At 40.6% G+C, this 14592-nt stretch overlaps 1 protein-coding gene across 7 annotated transcripts in view; it reads left to right on the top strand.

Annotated features, from left to right (window-relative positions):
• The first annotated feature begins 464 nt into the window (after positions 1-464).
• Positions 465-14592, top strand: part of trim9 (tripartite motif containing 9) — a 102485-nt gene continuing 88357 nt past the window's right edge. For 3 of the 7 annotated variants that reach the window (XM_072568693.1, XM_072568691.1, XM_072568692.1), the window contains exon 1: positions 465-1383. In XM_072568693.1, coding sequence (XP_072424794.1) covers positions 604-1383 — 780 coding nt within the window. In that variant the 5' untranslated portion in view covers positions 465-603. The remainder of the gene's footprint in view (positions 1384-14592) is intronic. The other 4 variants (XM_072568690.1, XM_072568694.1, XM_072568695.1 and 1 more) reach the window with 2 other exon arrangements.

Here is a 14592-nt window from a genome sequence, read left to right as displayed (position 1 = left end):
TTTATCAAATATCAGACTATATATGGGTTATATGTTTCTCTGCTCTTGTAATCGAACGCAAATCCAGGTGAAAAATCTATAATGGCTAATTCCAAATGCAGAAAATGGGGAAAATGGAATGTTCAACACTAGTAAATTTCACGCGTTTTAATAACACATCTTAGTTATTGATCATCATTTGATGTACATCACATCCAAACAAGGGAGACAACAGTCATGAATTTGCTGTACTCGCTAAAACCTTAGCATCCTCGCAATCTCCAATTATATACGTGAACCGCAGGATGCTTATCTAACAGCACCCCCGCACCCACCTCCAATCCTGCCACAGGCCGGCTGCAGTGTCTCCGTGATTGACAGGTTGAGCTCGCCAGCCCGGATCGAACGTGGCCCGGATGGAGTGACCAATGGGAGCGGCGGAGAGCGGGGTTTGCTGAGGATGGGGAGTGGGCGGAGCGCCGGATCCGCCTGCTCTGGAGCCGCGGCTGCAGCGGGAGGGAAGCTGCTGAAAACCGGGGTTGGAGGGGGAAGCAGAGAACATCCTCACTCGGCAATCCGGCTGGTGAGCGGCGCGCTCGATCTTTTTCCTTCCTCCGATACCCCATGATGGAGGAGATGGAGGAAGAGCTGAAGTGCCCGGTGTGCGGGGCTTTTTACCGGGAGCCCATCATTTTGCCCTGCTCCCACAACCTGTGCATGGCTTGCGCTCGCAACATCCTGGTCCAGACGCCTGAAGCCGAGTCTCCTCCAAGCCGCGCTTCAGGCTCCGACTACGACTACCTGGACCTGGACAAGATGAGCCTGTACAGCGAAGCCGACAGCGGCTACGGCTCCTACGCCGGCTTCGCGAGCGCCCCGACCACCCCGTGTCAGCGGTCCCCGAATGGGGTGAGGGTCTTCCCGCCATCGCCGGCGGTGCCCCCCCGCAACTCGTGCATCACTTGCCCGCAGTGCCACCGCAGCCTGATCCTGGACGAGCGGGGGCTCCGCGGCTTCCCCAAGAACCGAGTGCTCGAAGGGATCATCGACCGCTACCAGCAGGGCCGGGCCGTGGCCCTCAAGTGCCAGCTGTGCGAGAAGGCGCCCAAGGAGGCCACGGTCATGTGCGAGCAGTGCGACGTCTTCTACTGCGAGGCTTGCCGGCTGAGGTGCCATCCCCCCCGCGGCCCGCTCGTCAAGCATCGCCTTCTCCCTCCCGCCCAAGGCAGAATCTGCCGGAGGCTGAGCCCGCGCAAAATCTCCACCTGCACCGACCACGAGCTGGAGAATCACAGCATGTACTGTGTCAACTGCAAGACCCCAGTCTGTTACCAATGCCTGGAGGAAGGTAAACACTCCAGTCATGAAGTGAAGGCACTCGGAGCCATGTGGAAACTTCATAAGGTGAGCGCTCAAATGGCAGTAACAACCCTCCCGATTCGGGTCATTGATATGCAAAAGCTCCATCAGTTTGGTGACTCCGAATTGATGATGGCGCCTGTATTCCCTCTCAGTCACATCTTACATACCACGCGCAGTCAGAAATCATCAGCGATGTGTAGCAATTTGTTTGCAGAATGGATACTTGATTCACTTGTGGTACACATTTAGGACTGTGCACTGCAGTGAAGGTTTTATTGCCTTGGCGTTTCTGTCAAAGTTGGCGACGGGCACGTAAATACTGCATTTTCGTTAGGTTTGTCAGTTTTACGGAACCCAGTCAAGTATCTGCCGGCTAACTGGAAAGAGTTTTGCTTATTGTTTCCCTAAAATCAATGTAGTTTTCATTTTGAATCCCTTGCAAGTAGCGCAAGTTGTACCGATGTCGATCTCCTTGGCTCTTGTAAAAGCCACATGCACTAGCTAGTTCGAGTTCAAATGTTTTGCCATTTGCACTCCTAATTAACGCATCTAGCTATAATGTTTATCTATTTGCGTCTTCTAGCGACAGTTACTCTTCGGAGGGTCGGCGTGGACTTGTTGGCCTGTTTCCACAGTGTAGGGATTCTAATTCTATACCCTGTCCCTGTAACCCTGCATTTCCCATGACTAGTCCACTTTGCCTGCACATCCGTAGACACTGTGGGCAATTTAGCACGGCCAATCTACCCAACCTGCACATCATTGGAATCTGAGGAAACCCACATAGCAAAAATATGAAGAAAAATAAAGAAGATGAAAAGGAAAGAGAAAGATGCGGTTGACCTAGAGTGGGTGGGCTCAGGAGCTCAAACGTCATTTACATTGGAGGAAATATATTAACTACCTACAATTCCACTATAAAACTACAGCCTTTTACTTTTTGTCAGAATTGAAGTGCTTGGAAAAACTGTTAATAGTGTTCATTTTATTTAATGGTGAATCGATATTTTCATAACAATTTAAAACAAAAGGCAGTTCTGTTCACTACTTTTTTCCATTTGTGGTAGCCTTATTTTTTGTGTTATTGAAATCACTTAGTGTCTCTATATGTAACTTAGCAGATGGTGTCATTTCTGTTAGTTGCTGTTACCAACATATGTTAGAGCGCAGCAAAGCAAGTGCAGTCCTGCTTTCCCAACCCCCTCTACACCTCCTGACCCATATTGTTCACAGCCATCAGCTGTAAGCTAATGAGAAGAATTTAATTTTCTTTCATTCTTGCGGGCTCTGAAGCGATTGGTTTCATTCCATCAGCCTCCTGTTGCTATTCATCTCACATAGCATTGGGTAGAAGACAACGTCTCCATACCATTAAGAAGCACAAAGTGCAAGATTTTTGTTAAATATTTTCATTTCAAAATATTTCTTACTACTTCAATGTTTACCATTGCTTTTTATTCTAATTTAAATGTTAATACACTTAAAATATAATCGATAAAGGCATAATTAATTAAATATAAATTTTAGTCTTTGTGGTTAGTTTGTAATTATTTTAGTGATGCTTTGATTTTTGTGTTGTTTCATGGTTTGTGAGCATTTCATACTTGTCATACTTTCTCATCTCTAATTGTTGTTGAGAAGATGGTGGTGAACCACTGCAGTCCATCTAGGATATAGGTATTCCCACAGTGCTGTTCAGAAAGAGGTTCCAGAATTTAGACCCAGGGACACTGAAGCAATGGGAATATAGTTCTAAATTAGAATGATGTTTAACATGGGAATTTTCGTGTGTTGGCATTTCCATCCCTTGTCCTTCTAAGTGGTAAAGTTGTGGGTTTGGAACGTTGTGTCATTTGGTTAGTACAACTACGTCAGACTGTTACTTGACTAGTATGTGCAACAGCTCACTCACTTTTGGCTCAAGTCCCTTTTGGTCTTAGTAAGGAGGGCTTTGCAGGGTTGACAGGGCACAGTTTGCCCTTGTATTTCCAGATGCTGGAAGATCTGTCCAATTTTATTCATGTTTTTTTTTGTAGTTGTAGCAATAGCTTTTATATTTTCCAATCAACATGTTCAGAAATATTATTATATACTTTGGAGCAGGTAGAACTTGAACCTGGCCCTCCTGGCTCAGAGATAAGGACAATACAACAGCACTGTAAGATCCCTGTCATAGAATAATACAACTAAGTGGTTTGTTAGGCTCACGTGTTAGCTTGACCACAAGGGCAGCACATTTCTTTCCTCATTGCAGATGTGATGGCCTAGTGGTATTATCGCTAGACTATTAATCCAGTGACCCAGGTTCTGTCCTGGGGACCTGAGTTGAAATTCTGCCATGGCAGAGGGTGAAATTTAAATTCAATACAAATCTGGAATTAAGAGTTTAATAATGACCATGAATCCATTGTCGAATATTGAAAAAAAACTCATCTGATTTGCTAATGTCTTTTATGGGAGGAAACTGCCGTCCTTACCTGTTTTGACCTATATGTGACTCCAGACCCACAGCAATGTGGTTGACTCTTAAGCTGCCCTGGCCAGTGACACCCTCATCCTCTAAATGAAATTTAAAAAAGTGATGTGATTCGGTGGCTTCATTGTCATTATTAACCAAGTGGCTGATTAGCTCATTTAGCTGGATGAGTAACAACAACAGCTTTCCCACACCAGTTGTGGTTACCAAAAAAGACTCACTTTCTCAGTGTCTTCCCTTGCCTGAGGCATAGTGAGCCTTGGGTTAAATCACCACTGGTCATCTGTTGCTTATGAGGTCAATGGGTCATTATTACTAAGAATAGCTTGTCATTTCAGATTTGAGAATTCATTCTATTTAAATTCCATTGGTGGGATTTGAACTAAGGCACTATTGAATTATGTGGCCTCTGTATTACTGGTTGAAACCAACTTTGTGTGAACCCAATAGACAGAAGGAACAATATTTCTTGCTGTCATTGTGTAAGTACCATCTTTTAAGTGTGCATTTTTGTATTTCATTTCTGCTTCGAGCATTTTATTTGACTTCATGCCTGATCTGTCAAGTTATATTCTGGAAGGAAAACTATTATACTGCTGTGCAAGATCATAACTCATGTAGTATTTCAGTTTTAAAATTACTGAATATTTTCAATAATATCTTTTGAGAGTTTCAGCTGTCATTATCTGGAACAATAATTGTTTGGTAATTGCAGTGGCTGAATAGCCTGGGCATATGCATTCTCTTTTAATGCACTTGTTTTCCTGCTGGTTTGCAAACCATAGAAATTAGTCTAGAATTAATTATAGACTACAAACACCAAATTCCAGCAGTGGTATTGTAACAGAATTTCTTCTGATATGAGGTCAGGGTACTTGCCCATGATTGTAAATTGCCTCATCAACTAACCACTGGTGTGTTTGGATTATATGAATAGGGTCTGTAATATAACGGTTATGTTGGGTGCAAGTGTTGGTTGCTACTGCTCGAGAGACTAGATGTTGTCTCTGTGCCATAGTTAAGCTTTTAAATGCAGAGTTAACATTTTACAGATTTCATTACAAGGCATGATGCTGTCAGTCAGAAACAGTGATGCAAAGGTCAGTGAGAATGCAGTTGCTGAGTGATTTGCAGGGTAATCGGTCCTCTGGATTACCCCTTGCTTCCTAACAATGGTCTCTCTTTACAAGTCAGCTGACAGGTCATTCAATTATCCCATTTTCATGACCATTATTCTTGATTTGTACACTGCCTTGCTTCAGCAGTCAGGGGCATTCAGCCTCAGATCTTCGGTTGACCATCCTCCAAGGCAGACTTTGGGAAATGCAACAACACAGAGGCTGGTAGCCAAGTTCAGTACCCATTAGGGTGGCCTCAACAGGGACCTTGTATTCATGTCATACTACAGGTGACACCACTACACTACATACTCTCGAACACATACAGATACACACACACTCTTTTATACTCACACACTCACACAGACCCTCTCTCATACACATACTCTCTCTCGTACATGCACATATATACCCCCCACACTCTCTCAGGCTTATACTCCAATACACTCGCACGCAAACACAATTTACCAAACATGTACGCACACAAACACACTCTCTCTCATGCACACACACAAGTCTATGGGGTGAATTTGCATTTGCAGGATTATATTTGCAGATACATTCTATTTTGCTCAAAAAGTGCACAGTATGCAGGTAGTCAATCCATGTAATATTTTATAAATTCCACTTTGGAAATAGAACCAGTCTGACTCAAGATTGGGATACAGACAGATTCTAACCTCATACCTTTAACACTTTGTCTGATTGAGATGTCACTTTTTTTTATAAAACTTTAGTTTATCTCAAGAATGTCATTTAAAAGAAATTCTGGGATTTACATATGAATGAATTGAAACCCGCAACCCATTCTAAAAGTTGAAAGACTTCACAGCAATCTAGATTTATTCAATATATCATTTCAGTTGCATGACACTAATCTTTTGCTGTAAATTCTGTGTCTCATGGTGCTGCTGCACAACCACCTGATGAAGGAGTAGTGCTCCGAGAGCTAGTGCTTCCAAATAAATCTGTTGGACTAAAACCTGGTGGTGTGTGATTTTTAACTTTGTCTGTCCCAGACCAACACCGGCTCCTCCACATCATTGCATCAGCTTAGCAATTTAGAACATGTCTCCTAATTGAAGCTGTCATCTATGTACAGCAAATGGTTAATACACTCCAAACAGTATGGTCTTTGACAATATTTTATTCTAATCAACTTGTTCAGAGGTGTTATTGCACACCTGTGGAGCAGATGGGACTTGAACCCAGGACTCCTGGTTCAGGGTATGGACACGACAACTGTGCCAAAAGAGGGGCCCATTCTTTGAAAGCATGTTATCATCCAATTCAATCTTGTATTATACCATCTGCTGTAGGCTTAAGGTTTGAGCTGATTTGAAGACATTCTATGGTTTTTATCATGTTTCAGCACATCTTAAGATTAAGTTGGAGGGTAGTGCAATTCCATTATAAACAGCTGAATCTTTGGGTCTGCAGCTTTGTTCTTTTTAAAGATGTCTCTTCCACATATGAACCACTTAAGGTGTGGGTTCATCTTTCTTCAGTAAGCTGTTCTACTTTTAGTGTGTTTTTAAAAAAAAAGTATGCAGTTCTAAACTGACCTGAAGTTTACCATCATGCATTGGTCTCTGATGCTTTTAAAAAATAATCAGACTCTTGAGCTTGTCGTTTTTAGTTTAACTTCTAGGGAATGCAGTGGATCATGTCAAAGAGCTCAGTTAAAGCTTTGGGTTCAAGGGTTTAAATGCTACCATGAATGAATTTGAATTAAATTAAGTAATTTGGAATTAATGTTAGTCTTAATAATGGTGATTGTGAAAGCCATTGCCAATTGTCGTAAAAACCCATCTGGTTCAACCTTGATCCCCTTTAGGGAAGGAAATTTGCTATTCTTGCTAGATCTGATCGACATGTAATGTCAGACCTAGCAAGCCAATAAACAAAATCAAAATTGCTGGAGAATCAATAACTGCTAAAAGGAATGGAATCGGATGTCGTGAGACCATCCCAAATTGACCTGGGCACTGGAAGATCTTAAATTCCATCATCTTGTGGCTCATTAGCACCACTGCTGGCCAAATCCTAAAGAGCATAGCTGCTGGACTGGGTCGGTGGAATGTGGTGAGGGAGAAAAATCCCACTTTACCACATCACCTGGCCACTAGTCATAGATGCATCATTTATAGAGTCATACAGGATGGAAACACATCCCCTGCACATTTTCCTCTAAGTCACGCATCATCCTAATTTGGCACCAAATCACTGAACCTGGCAGCTCTTATATCAAGTTCTTGGATCTCACTTCCCTAATAGCATTGCGGATGTCTGTACATTCTGTGGAATGGAGCAGTGCAAGAAGACTGCTGATCACATTCTTAAAGGCACTTCGTGATAGGCAAGTAATGCTGGAGTAGCCAGTGATGCCCACATCCCACAAATGAATTTTAAGTAAAGGGATTTTGTGAAATATTATAAGGGACAGTAAATTATAAACTGTTGGGGTAACCATTGAACCAAGGAGTAACTGGAAAGATCTGGTGAAATTTTGAGTGTAAACTCAGTAGGAAATTTAAAGTGTTCTTGGAACATAACAATAATAGGTTTGGGATTACTGTTCGTAGAATCCGGAATACTTGTGGGGGTGGCTTTCTGGACCTAGGAAATTTGCGAGTAGTTCTGGGATCAGGGAGCCAAGAATTTGATTATAGGGATTTATATTCCCTGCTGAGATGATCTAGAATTGGGGATCAGGGAAGTTGACCAGAATGAATTGCTAAAATTCAGTTTTAGAAGAGAAGCAGAGGCATACTACAATTGGAACGGACTAGGCTTGGAAACATGGAACCCTTACAGCCACTTAACTCCTTTTGCACAGTCAAACCCCCAGCCTACTTTTCCTCACGTGGTTAACAATTTCCATTCTGCATTCCCAAACCTGTTTGTTTCATGACCATTACTCTGCCTTGTTATCCTCGTTGCTGGTAACTTTTTTTAAAACATCATTGATCTTCTTACTGGAATGACTGTGTTGACATTGGTGGTCATTACACTGTGAAATTGACAGCACCTAGTGGCATCTGCACATGAAGAACGAAATGCAAAAATCCATAAGTTGGCTGTTCACCACAAGGTCACTTTGAACTTCACAAATGGAAATCAATTGGAAATCCATGCAGGCATATGAGTTTTAACTTTTTCTTTGTTAGCCTTATACAAATTAAGTATTACTGCTGAAAAATGTATTTGCCTTTTAATTACTAATTTTGTTATTGTGGAATATCAAATTTCTTTACTCCATAATAATTTCATAGATTTTTAAATATCTGCTTACAATAATTCTACTCTCACATTTAATTCTGTGTTTGTCCTGACATTTATTTTAACTTTTCTGTTAAGGCACACATGAATAAATTATTTGTTAATACCTGATTTGCTGTCTGAGAAATCATCATTGTGATTGCCTTCTTTTCTTGAATGCATCATTGTTGCCTGATGCCGGAGGTCTTCACAAACTGACATACACATTAAAATAATGCCAAAAAATGTGAAATCTAGGTCACAAAACTTGCTGTCTTTTGTGGGCAGCTTTCTTCAGCACAGAGCCCTGTCAGTTTGCTGATTAACACAAAATTTGCTTTTAAGTGCTGATTTAATTTTCGTGTTTAAAATAGAAGGGCAATCATTGTCAACTGATGTCAATCTCTTGTAAAATTGACGTTCTTAATTACTTTATTGTGGAAAAAGCAAAAATAGGTCAAAAAGAGGTCATCTTGAGGCGATGTCATGTTCCCTCTCTATTTGACTTCATGTATTATTTTCAAACAATTGTTTAAATCACTTAAGAAGATAAATGTGAAAACCAAGAATTTTAATAATAATGTGTTTATAATTTTTATAAAAGTCTGATTGAATTTGCTTTGATTGACTAAATAGTGCAAACTATTAAATCAGAACCACTGACAGCTCCCCTGCTGTGTAGAATTTATTGATCCACAATGTGCCTGTAGGTGAGGAATGAGCCAAGAGTCCTGTAAAACTAGGTGGATGTCATTCCAATACCTGATGCCTTTATTCCTCCACCCAAATACGTTCTGAGTGGGAAAGGGCGTGGGCCACCTTCCAGCTCCATCTCCACTTAAAACCGATAAGTGGTCAATTAATGTCTATTGCCAATTGCCATCTGACTGCAATATACCTTGACAAGGTTTGGTAGTGGAACTTATTCTTTGTCCACAGTTAGCTGTTTGGACCGAACTTCTTATCTGCCATGCCTTGCTTCCAGTGCATAGACTGAACTTCTTGGTGGGCCCGACTTTATTGAGTAGGCTGGTTCATTATATGGGGCTGGGCCTCCAGGCGCAGATTGTGGAAGTGTGAGTGGACCAGACCTCATGGGGAAGCTGAGCTCTCGTGCACATTGTGTACAACCTGCCGATAGGAGGAGTACCTGCCCTTGGGAGCGAACCCTGCTGTCTGAGGCAGGTTCTGGTTTGGAAAGTGGATTCTGGGTCAGATGGCGGACTCTGGGAGTGGCCCCTGTGTCAGGGGCAGCTCCTGTTTTGTGAGTGGACTCTGCCCCTCGCAGTTTGCAATTACTCTTTTGTGTATATCATGTTTGCACTGTACCTTGTGTAGGTTATGATTGAATCGTGTTTCCATATGTGCATTGAGTTTTGTGAATCTCTGGGGACAGTTAATTTGGCTGGGGCTGCTGGCATGTGGGTTCCTTTTATCTGCTGTTTTTCAGTTCACTGTTTTTATTTGGAGGATAGCGATGTGGTTTATTTTGTTGGTTCTGTGTACTGCTTTTCCTGTTGGTTGTAGAGGGACTTGGGGCGTTTGTTTTCAAGACCCTGTTTCTTTGTATTTCTTTTATTGACTGTTCACTGATAGTGTGTCATGTGTATTGACAATTTTATATAATATTGAGTATATGTTAAATAAAATTCCTTGACAAGTTGGGACAAATAACAATTGGCCTGCACACAGGTAAAACTGTGCTCACTGCTCGTCAAGTGGTGATGCCCTCAATGTGCAATAATCTCTGCATGATTGAAGTCATGGGCAGGTTGTTGACAACCACCTCCTCCTCTTTCTTCTGATTTCCCCTACTTGACCTCCCAACAACATCTACCTTTTTGTCCCTACGTCACTCCTCCATATTCTGTAACTGAGGGCTGCTTTACCAGTAGCAACCACGCTGCCTCAGTGGTTCTGCTAAGTGGTGGAGCTGCTGGCCTCTAATTGGTCAGAATCTCCAGGCATTGTCAGTCCAAGAGTCTGCATTTGGGAGGAAAGCGATTTGATGGGCTGAAGATCCAGCAGGCCTTCCTTCTAAGTGTGAGCATGTGTGTCTTGGTGCTTTGCAAACAGCTTGTGAGACACCCATCTAACAAAGAGCAAGATTATTATCATCAGTGACATAATTGTAGGCATAGGTGTAAGGTGAGAGGGGAAAGATTTAAAGGGCAACTGTTTCATGCAGGGGGTGGTGCGTGTATGGAACAAGCTGCCAGAGGAGGTTGTGGAGGTAGGTACAATTATAACGTCGGTATACGGTATTTGGTTGACACGGACACGTTGGAGAGAAGAGTCTGTTTCTATGTTGTATAACTGACTATGTAAGTCAGGTGATGTGTTGTCAGATGATTAAATGTTGCTGACTTTGTGCAGTTGACCAGAGACTTTCAAGGTTACATTAACTCTATCTTAGTTACGTACTTTTTAAGCCAGTTTAACACAGTGATGTTTGCTGCCAAGAAATATTATTACTGCCACAATTGAAAGTGTGTGAAGTAAATGGTTTTACCCTTTGTTTGTATGTAAACAAAATCTCTCAAAAATTAATGGGCAGGTTTCACTGAAACATGGTACACTGATAGGGTATGACCCAAGGAAGAACGGAATAGTTTTGATGAAGATGTCTGTTCAGATCTTGGATTTGTTTTTATTGAGTTTTAAAAAAAAGATTGAGTTGTTTTGTTTGAACTGTGGTTGACTTGTTTTTGAATATTGTAGGTTACCCCAGCTTCTGTTGTGCAATTTATCACAACTGTCGAACTTTGAACAGCATTTTTAGAGCAGGTTGTTGGATGCAGATTTTCCTGATGCCTCATCAGTGAAATGGTAACTGTTTGTAACAAAAGATCTTTTTTCAACTTTGTAATTACAGAACATAACCAGGCAAGGAAAAGGAAGAGCTTCATAATTGTAATAACATTAAGGTTAAGAGTATGTGGAGGTATTTGGATTCATGCTTGAGAGATAGGTAGTGCAGACTAGGTCATCCTTCATAACCTTTGAGAAGTAGTCCTGTTGCAGCATTGTTATCCTTTCAATATTCCAGCAGTGCTATTAAGCTGGAAGTTGCAAGATTTTGGTCCAGCAACAGTGAGGGGACTACATTGCTGTTGCAAGTCATGATGTGTGGCTTGGAGGGGAACATGCAGGTGGTAGTGATCCCATCCATCTTCATCCCTTATGCTTTTGGGTAGTTATAAGTTTGTTAGGTGCTGCTAAAGGAACCAAAGTAAGTTGCTACAGTACATCTTGAGAGATAATATACACCGCAGCCTAATGGATCAATGGTGAAGCCAACTGAATATTGAAATGATTGGGCATTGGGACAATAATCAAGTGGGATGTTTTGACTTGGATGGTATTGAGCTTTTTGAATGTTTAGGAGCTGTGGCCATCCAGGCAAGCAGAGAGTCAGACTTCCGACTTGTGCCTCATAAGTGGCAATGGAAAGACATGAGATGGCTTACTCACTGCAGAATTCTTAATCTTGATCTGTTCTTATTGCTACAGTATATGGCTGATTCAGTTCAATTTATAGTCAATGGTAACTCTCGCAATGGTAATTCCAATCAATGTCAGGGGTGATACCTGGATTCTCTTTTGTTGGAGATGGTTGTTGCCTAGCATTTGTGTGATGCAAATGTTACTGGCCACCCTAACTTTAGCCTTGATGTTGCAGATCTTGCTGCATATAAGCTTCAGTATGTGAGGAATGGCAAATGGAAGGGTGTCATCTTCATTTGTTATGAATTATTTAAAAATTCCAACACATTAGTAAATGGTTTTGATACGGTTTCTAATTAAAATATAGCTAAAATGCGGACTGCCAACAGATGTTTGGTGATATTAGTGATGTTCTGTATCTTTCAACATTTTGAAAATTTCATATTGTGGAAACATCTTGGAGCATTCACTAATTTTCAAAAAATGCACATCAAGATGTAACATCTGTTTAGCTCCCACTGATGCTTCTGATACAGCGAGATCATTCAAGTGAAATATTGTCACTGAGGACTGAGGAACACTTTGCACTTTATTGATGGTAGTAAGATTTATACTTGAGGGGCAGCATAACCCCGGGATTTATTTGGTATCTGCACTAGTTGAGGCTGCAACTGATAGTTAATGTTTTGTTTTAAAACTGTCTGTCCTGGGATATGAGCATCACTGGTTGGGCCAGCCTTTATTGCCCATGTTCCAAGTTGCCCTTGGGAGGGTGGTGTGTACCTTGAGAAGGTAATGACATCGAGCCAAAGGTGTGGCTTTTGCATTTATTTGCAATGGATTTCGGCTCATTGAATTAATATGAAAATTCAAATGTGTAATCATTTACCTAAACATTTTATTAAATGCAAAACTACTACCACATTTTTAATAATTTAAATCTTATTTTATTGAAAGCAATTATACATTCCTAAAGTTCATGAATAAATCATACTGCTTTTAATTTGCTTTTCATGGTTGAAATTGCCAGCAGTTACCTATTCCTAAAGGAGGGATAGGCAGTGATTGAATGGCAATTTGGCACATACCCCTTTGCATACAAGCTTTCTCTTTCCAACATTGGATTATCTCTTCATACCCACAAGGTCAAACGATAATAATCGTAGTTACTAACAAACACTATTGATCTACCTTAATGGAAATTGTTAACCTAAGACCTAATGAGTTCAGCAACCACTATTGAGAGAGCATTTTTTTTTGGGCTTTGACATTTATATTTGACAAGAATGTGAAGGTGGAAACTGATTTCGAGGCTAAAGTTAATGTATTCTTGTTTTGTTTTTACTCATAGAGCATTGCCTGAAGTTTTTCACGACCTCCCTATAGTTTAAAGTGGGCACCCTTACCACACTAATGCATTAGGTTATTTGAAAAGAGTATATTTTCACTTGACAGCTAATAAGTATTTTAATTCAAAAGGGAAAATCTTTGAAAATTTTGAAGCTTCAGTTTAATGATTCTTTGTTATCTTTGTTTCTTTGGGTCTTTACCCAAGCATGTTAATGTAAACCTTGTACATTGCCAGTATGGCAATACTAAGAATTATTTGAATAAAGTAGTTTTATTCAGCACTTAACAGACTATTTTCTTACTAGGTACTAATTTTTCATTGTCTTAGAGTCACAGAAATTTTATGGGACAGAAGTAGGTCAGTTGGTCTTCATATCTACACCAGCTGTGAAATGAACCATCCAGTCTCATTCACACTTTCCAGCATTTGGTTCATAGCTCTGCAGGTCACAGCACCTGAGGTATGTATCCAGATATCTTATTTAAAGGAGTTGGCAGTTTTCCCTGTATTACCATTCAGGAAATAAGTTCCAGACCCCAAACATCCACTGGATAAAATAGATATTTTCTCAACTTCAACCAATCACTTTAAATCTATGCCCCTAGTCACTAACCCTCTCTGTGGTAAATAGGCTTCTCATCTATTCTATCCAAAGTGTATATCTTGCCAGTTTTTTGCATTTCAATCAACTCTCCTCAGCCTCTCTTCCAAGAAGAACAAACTCAACCTATTTAATCTTTCCTCCTATCTGCATCTTTCCATCCTGGCATGACCTCCTGAATCTCCTCCATACCTTCTCTAATACAATTATGTCTTTTTTGAAATGAAGTGATCCGATTGCACAAAGTCTTAAGGTTTGGCTTAAGTAATGATTTATACAATTGCAACATAACTACCCTGCTCTAATATTCTATACCTTGGTGAAAAAGGAAATGATTTCATACACATTCCTAATCACCTTATCAACCTGTCCTCCTACCTTTTAGGGGGCTGTGTACATTCACTCAATGGTTATTCACTTCCTCTATACCACTGAGTATTGTCCCATTAATTGTGTATTCTTTGTCTTGACAATTGGACAGTAAAACATTGGAGTACATGGATAGGAATGCAATATTTGGTTATGTTTTTTAAAAAAAATCCTAAGAGAGGAAATGCATATTGAAGAAGGAAAACCACTTAAGAGAATTAGTTATTTGAGTCTTTTGGATTTGCGATATTAGTCATTTCCTAACCCTCGTTTAAAACAGAGCCTCTGGGAATTCCATTAACCACTTGGATCAAATGAAAACAGTACAAGCACGTATTTGGAAAGTAAATGTGATCCTCAGCAGAAGTAGAAAATTAAATTTAACATATCATAGAATGGTTTCAACACCAGAGTACGAAAATGAGCCCATTTTGTTGGAGTTAGCCTATTGCAAGGCCAAATTGCTTGGTCATATTATGATTCAAATTAGCCATTCAAATTAAAACTTGGTTTCAGACATTCAGTAAAATATTCAAAATAAACTACATAGTTCAACAAAAAGCTTCCTTCAATATCCAAGAGCCTAGAAATTCTTACTGGGTTTGGAAACCTCATTCCCAAGCCTGAT

This window comes from Chiloscyllium punctatum, chromosome 4, assembly GCF_047496795.1.
Source record: "Chiloscyllium punctatum isolate Juve2018m chromosome 4, sChiPun1.3, whole genome shotgun sequence".
NCBI lineage: Eukaryota > Metazoa > Chordata > Chondrichthyes > Orectolobiformes > Hemiscylliidae > Chiloscyllium > Chiloscyllium punctatum.
Note: the sequence above shows the minus strand (reverse complement) of the source record. Positions and strands in the feature narration are given on the sequence as shown.